The 13,279-nt window shown below is 44.0% G+C and overlaps 1 protein-coding gene across 4 annotated transcripts in view; it reads left to right on the top strand.

Annotated features, from left to right (window-relative positions):
• Nucleotides 1–13,279, top strand: part of SIL1 (SIL1 nucleotide exchange factor) — a 183,624-nt gene that overhangs the window by 94,710 nt on the left and 75,635 nt on the right. For all 4 annotated transcript variants that reach the window (XM_019740406.2, XM_074313593.1, XM_074313592.1 and 1 more), the window contains exons 4-5: nucleotides 6,233–6,353; nucleotides 12,330–12,429. In XM_019740406.2, coding sequence (XP_019595965.2) covers nucleotides 6,233–6,353; nucleotides 12,330–12,429 — 221 coding nt within the window. The remainder of the gene's footprint in view (nucleotides 1–6,232; nucleotides 6,354–12,329; nucleotides 12,430–13,279) is intronic.

The following is a 13,279-nucleotide window of genomic DNA, read 5'->3' as shown; positions in this document are numbered from 1 at the left end:
TTGGACACTTTTAACTTCATGGTTTCAGAACCATTGGAATGGTCCTGAACAAACCACCTTAAAATGTGGCTTAAAACAACAGTAATTTCTCTTTGTATTGCTCTGACTCTAAGAACTAGAGTAATAGTTTACATACCCTTCAGATGCGCCCCCAAATAAACAAACTAGGATGTGGAGGAGTGGGAACCACAAAATGGAATACAGACACCAACAAATGAACCAAGTATTACAAATTAACACCATAATCACTGAAGGGGTAGGGAAGAAAAGAACTAATCTAAGTGACTTTGTGAAATGATATCTTGACTAGATGCTATAAAACTAAAGACAGATGCTATAAAACTAAGGACAAAAGAACTGTACATAAATGCTGACTCAGTTTGATAAAATGTGTTTCTCATTGTGGTATGGGTTAGCAATTTTGAAACTAGTGTTTATGTATATTAGAATTGAACAATAGATATATTGCAGATAATAGGAGTCAGGTTTATCACTGTTGGACAAAGCAGTTACAAATAAGGAAAGGGGGGAGACAAATGAACTCTGAACTCTGTGGTGTTAGATTGGAATCTGGCATATAAGTATAAACTTGTGATTTTTAATATACAGACAAATAGATACAGAAATATATATGCATATATGTATGTGTGCGCGCAGACATACACATGCATACGCACACTTCTTAGCTCTGTCCATTGAAAGGGTCTAGAAACAATAACACTCTAATAGTAATGGACACACCTAGCACCCAGATCTTGGTTTCTAAATACTGTTCTTCAATAAAAGAGACTATGGTTCCTTGAGAAGTAGTTGGTTCTGGGGCTGGAGAAAGGAAAATACAAGATGAACTTAGAACATCTTATGGAACCAGGAAGTAAGGAAATACTTGAAAAAAGAAAATGATGAGGGGAAGGGACTTGTTAAAAGAACACAAGAGCCAACCTGAAGGAGCTCCTAATTGCCAAAGCTAAAACAGTTTGAGCAACAAAATAAATAATGATAGCATCGGATTATAACTCATAGAATAAAATACCCATGAGTTCATAGTGGTATAAGTAAATAATTAAATAGATGGAGGAGTGACAGTTTTTCCTTGCAGTGATTTTTCAATTAATGTGTAATGAAGGAGGGAAGTAGGGAATTGCATTAGATCATCACCACAGTGGTGATTGTTGCAGGATTCCCCTAATGATGTGGTTTGAGGAGAAAAGGGATTCGTATAATCTCAAAGTATTTCCCCCGTGATATATTTTAGCAATTCAGTGGTTTTTAGTATATTCACAACGTTGGGCAACTATCACCACTATCTAATGTAGTCATTCGCCATTTCTTTACCCCCTAGCCCCCGACAACCACTAATCTGTGTCTCTTGGTTTTTCTATTCTGGACATTTCATTTAAAAGGAATCATATGATATGTGGCTGTTTGTATCTGTCTTCTTTCACTTAATGTAATGTATTCAAGGTTCATCCATGTTGTGTATATATCAATATTTTATTCCTAATTTTAATGGCTGAATAGTATTCCACTGTATGGATATACCACAGTTTGTTTGTTCATTCATCAGTTGATGGACATTTGGTTTGTTTCCACATTCTGGCTATTACAAATAATGCTGCATGGGCGGTAATGTACAAGTTCTTTATGGTTTTAGTTTTCTTGTGTATACACCTAGGTGTGGAATTGCTGGGTTCACATGGTAACTGCGTGTTTAACTTTTTGAGAAACTGCTGCTCTGTTCTGTACAGTGCGGTAGTTTGCTATTATTTTTGTTTACTACCTGGAAAAGCTCAGCAGAGATTACTTTTCTTAGCTGATCGAGGCCAGTAGCACCAGTAAGAAGACATATTGGCATCACAAACCTTGTGATACAATGCATCGAGAACACCACTGCTTCATTTCTGTGGTGCTTCTGTCAAGGATGGATGACCTCAGTTTCATCATGAGAAGACAGCAGGCTGTCCTGAAGAACTGATCAGTATTCTCCCAGGGTGTCAGGGCCATAAAAGACCCGGGGAGTCTGAGGAGCTGTTGCAGACTACAGGTTAGGGAGAAATAACCAAAGGCCATGTGGGATCCTGGAACAGAAAAGGACATCAGTGGAAACACTGGTAAGGTTTGAAAAGGATCTTTAGTTTCTTAACAGTATTGTTAATTTCCCAGTTCTGATCATTGTCTATGGCTAGGTAAGATATTAACATTGGGAAGGGCAGTGTAAGCAATGTATGGAAACTGCAACATTTGTGTAAGTTAAAGGTGGTTCAAAGTAACAAGTTAAAAGATACTCAGCCTCTTGTTCTTGCTCACGTGTCTGCGGATCAGCTATACTTGGCTGACCACGGCTAGGTTCAGCTGGGCTTAGCTCTAGTCTGCAGTTTGGGACCAGGTCTGCCCCGTGGGTCTCTCATCCTTCTTCGACTGGAATGCTAGTGAAGCATGTTCTTCATGGTGACGGCAGAATTCCAAGAGATGAGCCAAACACACACGCATATTTCAAACTTCTGTGGCACGTTTGCTAACACCCCACTGACCAAGGCATGTTACAAGCTAAGTCCAAAGTCGGGATAGGAAAGTCCACTGTCACTAGTAAGAGGGGCTGGAAAGTTACACAGCAAAGGATGTGGATACAGGCAGCGGGGAAGAAAATTGGTGACAATAGTGCAATCTACCACAGATTTTTTTTCCCCTGGAGAAAGCAGTTGTTACCTGGGTCTTGGCCTGGGATTGAAGTCAGTGACAGAGAGTCCCAATGGGAGTCAAAACTCAAGTATGATGTGGCTTTACTTAATTGGGACAGGCTTTCTCCTTAATAGAGGCAGTTTCCTCAGGCTTGGGTCTGTCCCCAGGGAGCCAGTGGGGGACACAGACCCTGTAGGCTTTGCAGGCCTGTTTGCCTTTCTGGATCCCCGTCGTCCCTTGCTCTTTGCCCCCAATTCCTAACTCTTCACCTGCATGGATCTGGTGACTTCTTGCCTTTGCTCCTCTCTAGTGTTGTGGTCCCTTCACAGAGGCCCTGGAAGGATGCAGGTCAGATCACACTCTCTCTCTAACTTGGCCTTTTTCCCAGTGGGGTGGAAACATTGGAAATACTGTATTTTCTGCTGCCTCTGCCTCTGCTGCTGCCATGGCTGGTTTTGTGTATTTTCAATGAACGTAACCTGTATTTTAAGTTAATGCTATTGTGGTTGCTCTTGCACCCTGTGGTGGCTTATGTGAAAGGAGTAATTTTGGAATTTTCCCCAAATAAAATAAATTGGTTCACATAAGATCCTAGTCTCTTCCTTGGCCAGCGTAGCGTGGTCTAACCTGTTATATTCTGAAACTTACAATGTCATGTACTTTTTTTCTTTTCCGTTTCTAATTTTGATCAAAAGTCTGAAAATTCAAGATTCTGCTATTATTAGTAATGGATTAGTATTAATCCTCTTACTACTAAAAATAACTATTGACATGACTACTAATTATTATGAATCTACTTGCCCTAGTGAAAATCCTTGTTGGCCTTTCTACATACCTCTAGGTCAGGATTCTCTCTTTCATTTTTAATTTTTCATTCAACCAATAATTATTGAGGGTTTACTATATGCTAGGCCATGTGCTAGGCCCTGGGATAAAATGGTGAGCATTTATATTAACCAGGTAAATAAAAAAACTAAAATATAACTACTGATAGAGGAAAGTGCTATAAAGAAAAAAAGGTCATGGTGCTGTGAAAACCTTTAGGGGGCAGCTGGATCTGGTCTGAGGAAATAGAGGGTGCCTCTCAGCAGAAATGACTCAGCTGGGATTGAAAGGAGGAGGAGAGGAAGGCTGGGGTTGGAAAGAGCATTCTGGGCAAAGAGAGCAGCCTGGAATGGCCCCACGGTGGAGGGAGCATGGCTCTTGCGGGGAATGAGTTGTGGACGAGACTGAAAGGGCAGGCAAGGATTCCATCCTAAAGGGCCTCGTTGACCAGCATGAGGACGTTCATCTTTATTCTAAGAACAGTGGGAATCCATTAAAAGGTTTGAAACAGGGGAATGACATAGTCAGATTTGTATTTTGAAAAAAAAAAGTCATTCATTGTAAAGAACAGTGGGTTTGGGAGGTAAGAATAGCTGGGGGGTCAGTTGGAAGGCTCTGGCAGTGTCCACAAGAGAGATGGTGATGGTTGGACAAGAGCATGGTGGGGAGGACAGAGCAGGGTATAAATTCAAGAGATATGTAGCAGAAGTCACCAGGTTTTAGAGAGATAGATTGGGTATGCAGTTGGGCAGCAAAGTACAGGGAATACCCAGGATGACCTTAGCATTCAGCCAGGAAGGTGCCCTGTTATTTGTCTGTTTGGGATCTCTCCAGGTGAGACAACCTGTCCTCTTCACATGTTCAGCGATCAGATTGATGCTAGGAAGCCACCTCTTGCCCCATGGTCATAGGAATAGGGCAGAAGTTGTTCTTGCCAGTATTTGGCTTCGTCTCCTCTCACAACCAACTTCCTCAGCCATTAGCTCTGTTTTCCTACCCTCGCCTGGGTTTCCTGATGGCTCACCAAACCAGCAGCGTCCACAGCGCTTCCAGTGCTTCCAGCCTCTTCTGCTCTTTGCCTCCTGCAAGCAGCCTGGCTGTTTCTGTGTCTGAGCCTTTGCATGCAGGGCTCCATCTGTTTGGGATTCTCTTTTTTCCCAGTCTGGCACTCACTTTTTGCCTCATTTAATCACCAACTTAACCTTATTCAGGAAGCCTCCCCAGAGAAAGGTTTCCCCTCTCTATTCTGAACATATATATTTTTTTTATCCTTGAAGCAATTTGGATAGGTTTGAGGTTAGAAGGGGATCATTATGCACATACACTCAGGTATTTATGTTCCCATTGATTTTCAGCCAAAGATACAGAAATTCCCTGCTGAAGTGGGGCGGCAGGAACAGAACAGAACGCCTTGGCCTGGTGTTTCCCTGGCTCCTTGGTTCTGTGATGGAAGCACAGTGGTTGGTGGAACTTGCAATTCACTATGGTCCTGCCAGAATTGAGAAAACCTGAATGCTTGCTACGTTGTTACCCTTTTATACTCAGAGTTTACCTGATCCGTTCTGGGAGAACTTGTACTATGTGCTTCTGTTTGTGGAACTTTTCCAGGTCGTCATCCTGTTTTGATTTTTGAATCAAGCTCAGCATCAGCAGGGCGATGCCATCCTTTGTCAGGAAGAAGCAGAGTCAAAGTTCAGGTGTCAGAGCAGCATCTCTGCTTCTAGGTTTCCAGTCTCCTGAAGAGCTCTTTCCCTGAAATGTGCTCTCTCTGCAGCAATTAACATTCCTCTTTGTATTCCTAGAACCTACCTACCACTGTGGCCTGGAATGTAGTGGTAGTTGCTTGGTAAATATCAGTTGCATGAATGAATGAATAAGTATAACATTCCATTTGTAGTATGTGATGTTGCAAGATTGCTTTTTAACTATCCTTGGGTAATTTTATACAATGTGTATGAATAGCCCATCCATTCTCAACACTTGTTTTTCCAGCTAGTGGATCAGCTCTTCTGAGATAGGTGGGTGTAGGTTTTTTGTTTCTCTTGGTTCCAATTCCTGCCTTCTTGGCTTGCCATGTCCTCCTGCCTTCCAGTCTCTTGCTTCCTTGCTTCTTCCTTCTCATATACGTTAAGTGCCACAAATTTTATGTGTCAAGCTCTGGCCTAGAGGCTGGGGGTGAAAAAGGAGGAGATATAGTCCCTGTGCTCAGGGAGAAGGAGGCTGATTAGATAGATGAGGGTGGTGAGGTGTAAGTTTGCTGGAATGGCAAGCTGTCTGGGGTTCTGATACGGGAGGGGCACAAAGGATGCTGTGTGGCCATGTCCTGAGCGTAAGTAGGTATTCACCATTCATGTACTGTACATAGCAGAAAGGCTTATTATAGCTCAATGTAAAGAAACTAGAATGGTTTAAACACAATGCAGGTTCTAACTGGGGGACATTAGTCTCTAGACTGAAGTGCAGATAGCCTTGCACACTTTACCTCATACCTTTATTTGATGTGGATAAGCAAAGGGAGAATGTGTGACTGGTGTTAGGGAGGGAGGGAGGCAGGGAGAGAGAGCAGTGGGGAGGGCGGGACAGGGAGACATGGATGGATTCAGGTGCCTGCGTACAGCAGTCTGCTCTTCTGGAACGAAGACACCCTGTGGCCTGTTAGCCAGCCATCCCATCAGTATCCCTCTGAGGACTGTTGACCTCACGAACCTTCTCTGTTCTTGGCTTGTAGGTCAGGCTGTTCCTGCAGGATCCCATGTGCGGCTGAATCTCCAGACGGGGGCAAGAGAAGCGAAACTCCAAGATGAGGATACGTTCCGAAATACTTTGAAAGGGTCGAAGAAAGGCAAAAGGTAGAGTGTCGACCCTAGGGGCCGGGAGGCTGTCAGCACTGATTTTTGTAATACTGCAAGTAGCGACAATGCAATGTTTCTTACCCAAACTCATGCGGCTTTTTAAAAACAGTGAAATTTAATAGCGTAGAATTTGTGATAAATCTGTCAGGAAGTTTACTTCTATGGTCTTTGGAAAGAAATAGTTTGCAAAGCAAAGTGATACTTTAAAAAAGGCTTTAGGGGGAATGCTTAACCTGTTTTAAAAATGAATCTACTTTCCCCAGTACTTTAAGAGCACCCATTTGAATCCCAACAATTAATGCGCTGATTACAGATGAGTCATCTATTCATTAAAACAGGCCTGTTAGGCCTTCTGCTTTGCAGTAATACTTCCTTGGTGAACAGTAAAATTTAAAGTCTTTAATTCAGACTAACTTTTCCTCTTGTTAGTCCACATTAAAACAGGCTATCTTATAGTATAAAAGTTTTCCAATGATGCAAGATTGCCTTATGTTTTAGTAACCAGCGTGGATTATTCAATTTGGGTCAATATATAGTCTCTCTTTTTTTCTGCTATTCACCTTGAATTACCGAGTTTCTTCTGCTTGCTATTTCCTGCATGAGGGAGAAGGAGGTGGACATACGGGCTTGCAGGGCCTCCTGGAATTGTGCTGTTTGAAAGGTTGATATTAATACCAGCCATGCAGTTTCTAACACAGGGACCAGCAAATTATGGCCCATGGGACTGCTGCCTGGTTTGTTGTTGTTGTTGTTTTTTTACAGCTAAGTTGTTTTAAACATTTCTTAATGGTTAGGAAAAAACAAAAGGATAACGTTTCATGACTGATAACAATTGTGTGATATTCAGGTTTCAGTGTCCATAAGTAGTGTTATTGGAACATAGCCATGCTCATTCATTTATGTATTGTCTGTGGCTCTTTTTTTCTAAACCAGCAGAGTTGAGTAGTTGAGACAATCACCATAAGGCCCACGAAGCCTAAAGATTATCTGGTCATTACAAATAGTTTGCTGCCCCTGTTCTAGTACATGTAAGTACTGGGAATCAGTCATGGATTGAGCAGGGATAGTGTTACTCAGTGCTTAGATTTTTATTATTTTAACAATATTTTGCAGTTAGATATGAGGCAGAAAGGGACCTTAGAGACCCAGTTTTTACCTAAGTCTTTTCCTTGATGTACCTGACAAAAAGGTCAGCCTGTCTACACGCACCTTCCGTCATGTACTCTCAACCCCACCACGCAGCCTGTTCATAATATGTGGGCAGTTTTCACTATTGGAAACTGCGACTTTATGTTTTGATAGATAGGGAGATTTTTGTCCTTCTTACAGTTACCCCAAACTGGGAGGGATCTTTATCTTCCCCATCTCTCCGGGTAGGCGTGTACCCAAGTCAGAAGATGATTCCTTTCTCACAACCATCTAAGAAAGAATCAAATCTCATTGTTGTAACCCTGCCAACCTCCCTCTATCCCCAGCACACATAGACACACATATGTCAGTGTCTCAAAGTAGTTCAGGAAATTGTTTCTCACATCTAAGCCAAGTCTTAGTTTCTAAATAAAAAGCCTATCTTTTTCTTGGTTTAAGAATACTGACTTACAGACTGGATTGCTTTGGAGTCTTTTATTTGTTGGTTTTAATACCAAGGAAAGTTATTTCTCCAATACCTGACTGGAGACCATCAGTAGGAGCATTTACTGCTTTGTCTGGTGTTCATATCTTTTTAGAATAGAAAGCAGAGCCATCCATATGGTCTGTAGTAGACACACCGAAAGAGAGAAATATTTGTCCCCACTCCTGACTCTTATCTCCTTTGAAGTATTTCTGAGGACTCTGCCCTGGAATGGCCTCCAGGATGTGCTGAACAGGTCCCCTTCCTTCTCAGCATTTATAGCCAGTGGCAAACCCATCTGAATAGGAGCCCGAGGCACTGGCAAGGTGGCGTGGGTGCTCACTGCCCTGAGTTCAGGAGTCTCTGGCTGCCTTTGGTGGTGACTCTCCCCCTGGGATCGTCCTGTGCTCCTCCAATTGTACTTCACAGTGTCTTTCTGGCTCTTCAGCACTGGAATGGGAACAGAGGCCAAAGGGCAGGGCTAATATCCAAAATTGTTGTAGTAGTTTGCTTATCCGCGTGTTCTGTTTTTGGGGGACAAGAGGAGCTGCTTTCCATCAGATTGTCATAGAGGCTGCCGACCCCAGCAGAGTTAAGAACCACTGGTTGGAGAGAGATGGTGATGGTCCATTCAGCCAAATGCACGGCAGCCTCTCCACCAGTCCTGCCGGATGTGTGACTGGCCACACTGCTACCTAGAGTGGCAATGCCTCTGGGCTGTGAAACCTGGGACAGGGTCTCCGACTCTGATTTGTCCCAGAGGATTCTCTTGTCACTGCCTGATTGCCTGTTGGCTCCCAGCAGCGGGGTTTCCTCTTGCTATTTTTATATTAGGCATTGCCATCGCCACTGGTTCTAGCCCTCGTCCCTGTCGACCTCTCCACGTTGCACGTCTCTCTTTGCCCTGGAGCAGCCAGCTTCTTTCAATCACCCTCCTGTGTTTGGAGGGATGAGGGACAAACTACATCCAAGTCATCCCACCTTGGGTTGAGCATTTACCATGATACAGTATGCTGTAGTAGTTACGTGAGTGGGCCCAGGACAGAGCCATTTACTTGCTCCATTCATTCATTTCACAAAAGACCTATTGAGTGCCTATGTGCCAGGCATTGGGGTTCCAGTAATAAATGAAACAGATAAGATGCCAGCCTTGTGGAGGCTGACAGGGAGAAAACAGGTAAATAAACATGCAAGTAAGGTAACCACAGATTATAAGAAACACTAAGGAAGAAACAAACAAGGTCGTAAGTCAGTCACTGGGGGAGGTCACTTTTGATAAGATGGTTTGGGAAGGCCTTGTCAAGATGATGTTTGAACTGAGACCTGAAGAATGAGGGGGATTTAGTGGCTACTTTTATATGTTTAGGGTTGGAACATTGCAGGCACAGGGAACAAGAAGAGTCCCTGGCTTTGTCAAGGGAAAGGCTTTGTCAAGTGTGAGAAACAGAAAAATGATCAAGGTGACGAGAGAGGTGGAGAAGGAAGAAGACTAATACCTAGGAGATGAGATTAAAGAGAGATAAGATCATGTGGAGTTTTGAGGAGCGTGTTGAATGTTCTTCACTTAGCTAGAATTGTAATGGGAAGCCGTGAGGCTTTTGTGGGAGGGTGATTTAATATAATGCAGTTTTCGACATCACTCTAATTGGTATGTGTGTAGAAAATAGATTGAAGGTGGACAAAAGCAGAAGCACAGAGACAATTAAGGTATCTTTTTAGTAGATTGGACAAGACATAATGGTGGCTTAGTCTAAGGTGTCATAATGGAGAGTGGATGGAATTGGATATTTAATTTGGAGGGAGTGACAACAAGACTTGCTTATGATTTAGATGTAGGAGTTGAAGGAAGGTTGATAGAAGGAATTCAGGATAAAGCTTCATTTGGGGATTTGTGTAATTACATGCTTGGAGGTATGTAATTTATTGAAATTTATTGTGGGAACTGAATCCAGTTCCTACATTTATTGAAATAGAAAAGATTGTGAGAGGGACAGATTTCTAGGGAGAACATCAAGACCTGTGTTTTAGATGTAATAAGCGTGAGGTGCCTGTTACACATCCGAGACCCAAGATATATCAGGTAGTTGTACAGGAGTCTGGCTGGTACTCAGGGGAGCGTTTTGGGTCAGAGACATAAAGTTGGGCATCATTGCCTCATAGTTCTTTAGAAAGAACTAGAGGAAAGTATAGATATAGAGAAGAGCAGATTGTCCAGGATTGAAGTCTGAGGCATTCCAGCACGTACAGGGTTCAGGCAGGAGATGAGGAACCAGCAAAAGAGAGAAGGAATGAGGAAGGGGAAGAACCAAGAGAGCACGGTAACAAGAAGCCAGGAAAGGAGAGTGTTTTGAGGAGAGAGAGGTGAATTGTGTAAATGCTGCTGAGTGGTGAAGGAACATGACATTAGTGAAGAGTCCATCGGATTTGGCCAGCAATTATTCATAATTTTGAGAAGCAGCTTTAGTAAAGTTGTGGGAACTGAATCCAGATTAGAGCAGATGGCAATGTAAATAGCAGCAGGAAGGTGAGGATAGTGGGTGAAAACAGTGTGTTCATAGTTTACTCTGGTCGGGAGCAGAACAATGGCGTGACAATTAGACTGTGCGCTCAAAGGAGTGTTGGTATCCAGTCCCAGGGAGAAACTGGTGATGCAGGCAGGAGGGGGTGGTGTCATTACGGAAGTTTAAGCTTTTGGAAAGGCACGTGGGATCTGGGGCTTAAGTTTAATCGGAGCAGGGACACTGGCATCCATTCTAATAGAAGGGAAAGCAGAGAATATAGATTTAGGTGCAGATTGGTGCGTTGAGCTGATGAGGGAGTTCTTGATCATAACATCTGTTTTTCTCAGTGAAGAATGAAGTGAGAATACCAGCCGAGGATGGTTGTGTGTGTGTGCACGTGTGAGTGCAAGCACACAGGTGCATACTTGTGACCTGACAGAGGGATTTAAGGCAGTAAACAGAACTAGGAGACATGATGGGACTAGGCCTGCCCAATTAGCCCTCTCAGACGAGGGAGGAGATAATCTGTTCAAGCTGTGGCCCTAAATACTGAGCTCCCTCTCAGGCGTAAGGGGCAGGGCACTGGTGTCCTCAAGCAGCTGGCAGTGGATGGTACTCTGCTGGGCGAGGGATTTTCTCCCCTATCTTGTAGGACTGTGGTAATGATTTGGATGAAATATTACTCCTGAAGGGTTAACACAGTGTCTGACACATGGTTGAGTGCTCAATAAATGGGAGTGAGTCGCTATTATTAATTAGTTTAGGAAGACTGAGGTGTGAAGAAGACAAGCGTTTTTCTCAGGGCCCTAAAGGGCTCTGGGATGAATCAAAGGCCATGAGCACACGCCCTTCTCATGAGAGCAAAGGCCTGCGAGGATCTTGGACTCTGAGACTGATGGAGGTACTCGTCTTCCCTGGAGCAGAGCCGGCTCTGACTCCTTCCCCCGCCTCTATATAGCTCCGGGGTTATCCTTAACCTCCTTACCCCCTCAGCTGGACAGTCTTGTCAAACGCAGCCCGCCTTCCATGCATCCCTTTGTCCATAGCACTCTTCTTCCTACCTCTGTTCACTAAACTGAAATGGCTGCTGGTGGCAAAACCTGCCCCCTCCTCCCACGCCATGAATGCCTTCACTCCAGTCAGGGTGAATGGTGTGGCTGGGACCAGCTCCAGGGGGCTTGTGAGGATCCCACTCTGCAGTCTTTGCTGGCTTCCCGAGATTATGTCCACGTTGTTTCCTTTCCTCCCTCTTCTTGGAGGCTAGCTGTGGAAGGTGGCTGGCCTTGATTCTAGTCCTTTCCTTTCCTTTGTCAGGTTGATGTATACCTCCTGCATCTACTCTGTGCCAAGGGGTTTGTCTTAAAAGTGTGAATGTATCCAGCCTGTTTTTGTGAAGACAGGCTGGCTTGTCAAATTAGGTCAGGCATACGCTTGTGGGGCTCAGGGCCCTGTTGGTTTCTTTCCTAGAAGAATATAAATAAACAGGGTCCATGTTATTCCCTCTGTCTGTGTCCAGTACCCTCCAGGAGCTCTTGCCCTGGTATATACTGAGAGAGCAGCATTGCACAGACATTCCAGACTTGTTTTTGTCTAAGTAGTTGGCTGAGAGCTCTCTGTCCATGATGGGCTTCTGTCTGCCCCATGCCGTTTCCTCCTCTTTCATGATATGACTCCATCTTCAGTGTCTTTCCTCCTCTAGCTTCAAGGTAAGATCACCCTGTTGGACTTCTCATTGACAGGTCAGCTCTCAGTTAGAGCTGGCCTGGTTTAGCTTGCCTTAAAGTACCAGCCCCCCATGGGGGTTTTCTTTCTTGGGAAAGATGGTGCCTCCCTCCTGACTCTCAGCTTCTCTTTGGACAGGCTGGACATCAGCACCAACACTTACACATCTCAGGACCTCAAGAGTGCACTGGCAAAATTCAAGGAAGGGGCAAAAATGGAGACTTCAGAGGAAGACAAGGTAGGTGACATTCTTTCCAGGGAGTTAGAATAAGCCTGCAGGATGGCCTTGAAGGGAATCACTTTCTCCTGAAGCTTTTGCAAGAAACATGGGATAATAACAGTAACATTATAAAATAATTTAAAGAGCAGTTAGTTAATGCCAAATAAGTAACCCTTTATATAGACAGTTTTCCCCCCTTTCTTCCGCCGCCCCCCACCCCCGATTCAAGCTGTTGTTTCTCAGTCTAGTTAGTTGTGTAGGACACAGCTCCCTGGCCCATGCCAGTATTATGAGCCTTGTCCCCCCGCCCCCCGAGGCATTTGGTCACCAGTTGTCAGTCCGCTGTCTGCGGCGACCTTAGCGTTAGGAGCATAGTGCTCCAACCACTTGAGCCACCGGGCTGGCCCTATATAGACTATTGAAAAATGCTGGGAGCATTTCTGTCATAGTTTAGGTTAGGATCCAACTTCCCATTACATGTTTGGGGAAATTGAAACACAAAGCAAAGATGGCCATCCTCTCCATTATCACAGACATGGGTGGAAAGAATAGAGAGTTCTAGCTTACGCTTGGATTAGACACAAAGGACAGAGGTGCTATGCTGGGATGGAAGAAGCCTGGGTCCTTTGAACATGTGGCAAATGTATTCCACTTTTCGGGCTTCAAGATTCCTTAAATATACAACACAGGGCTTGGACAAGAGGATGGCTGAGGTTTCCATCTGCTCTAAATTTATCTACACGCTAAGGGAAACCGAAGGAAAGACGCAGAACTGCAGCTCCCTGGCTATGGCCCGAATGTCTGGGGAGGGCTTGTAGGTACAAACCTATTCCAGAAAGAACTCTTACTCTTACCTGGATCTTATGTA

The sequence above is a fragment of the Rhinolophus sinicus genome, linkage group LG10, assembly GCF_036562045.2.
Source record: "Rhinolophus sinicus isolate RSC01 linkage group LG10, ASM3656204v1, whole genome shotgun sequence".
In the NCBI taxonomy this organism is placed as follows: domain Eukaryota; kingdom Metazoa; phylum Chordata; class Mammalia; order Chiroptera; family Rhinolophidae; genus Rhinolophus; species Rhinolophus sinicus.
This window is presented reverse-complemented; position numbering and strand designations above follow the sequence as displayed.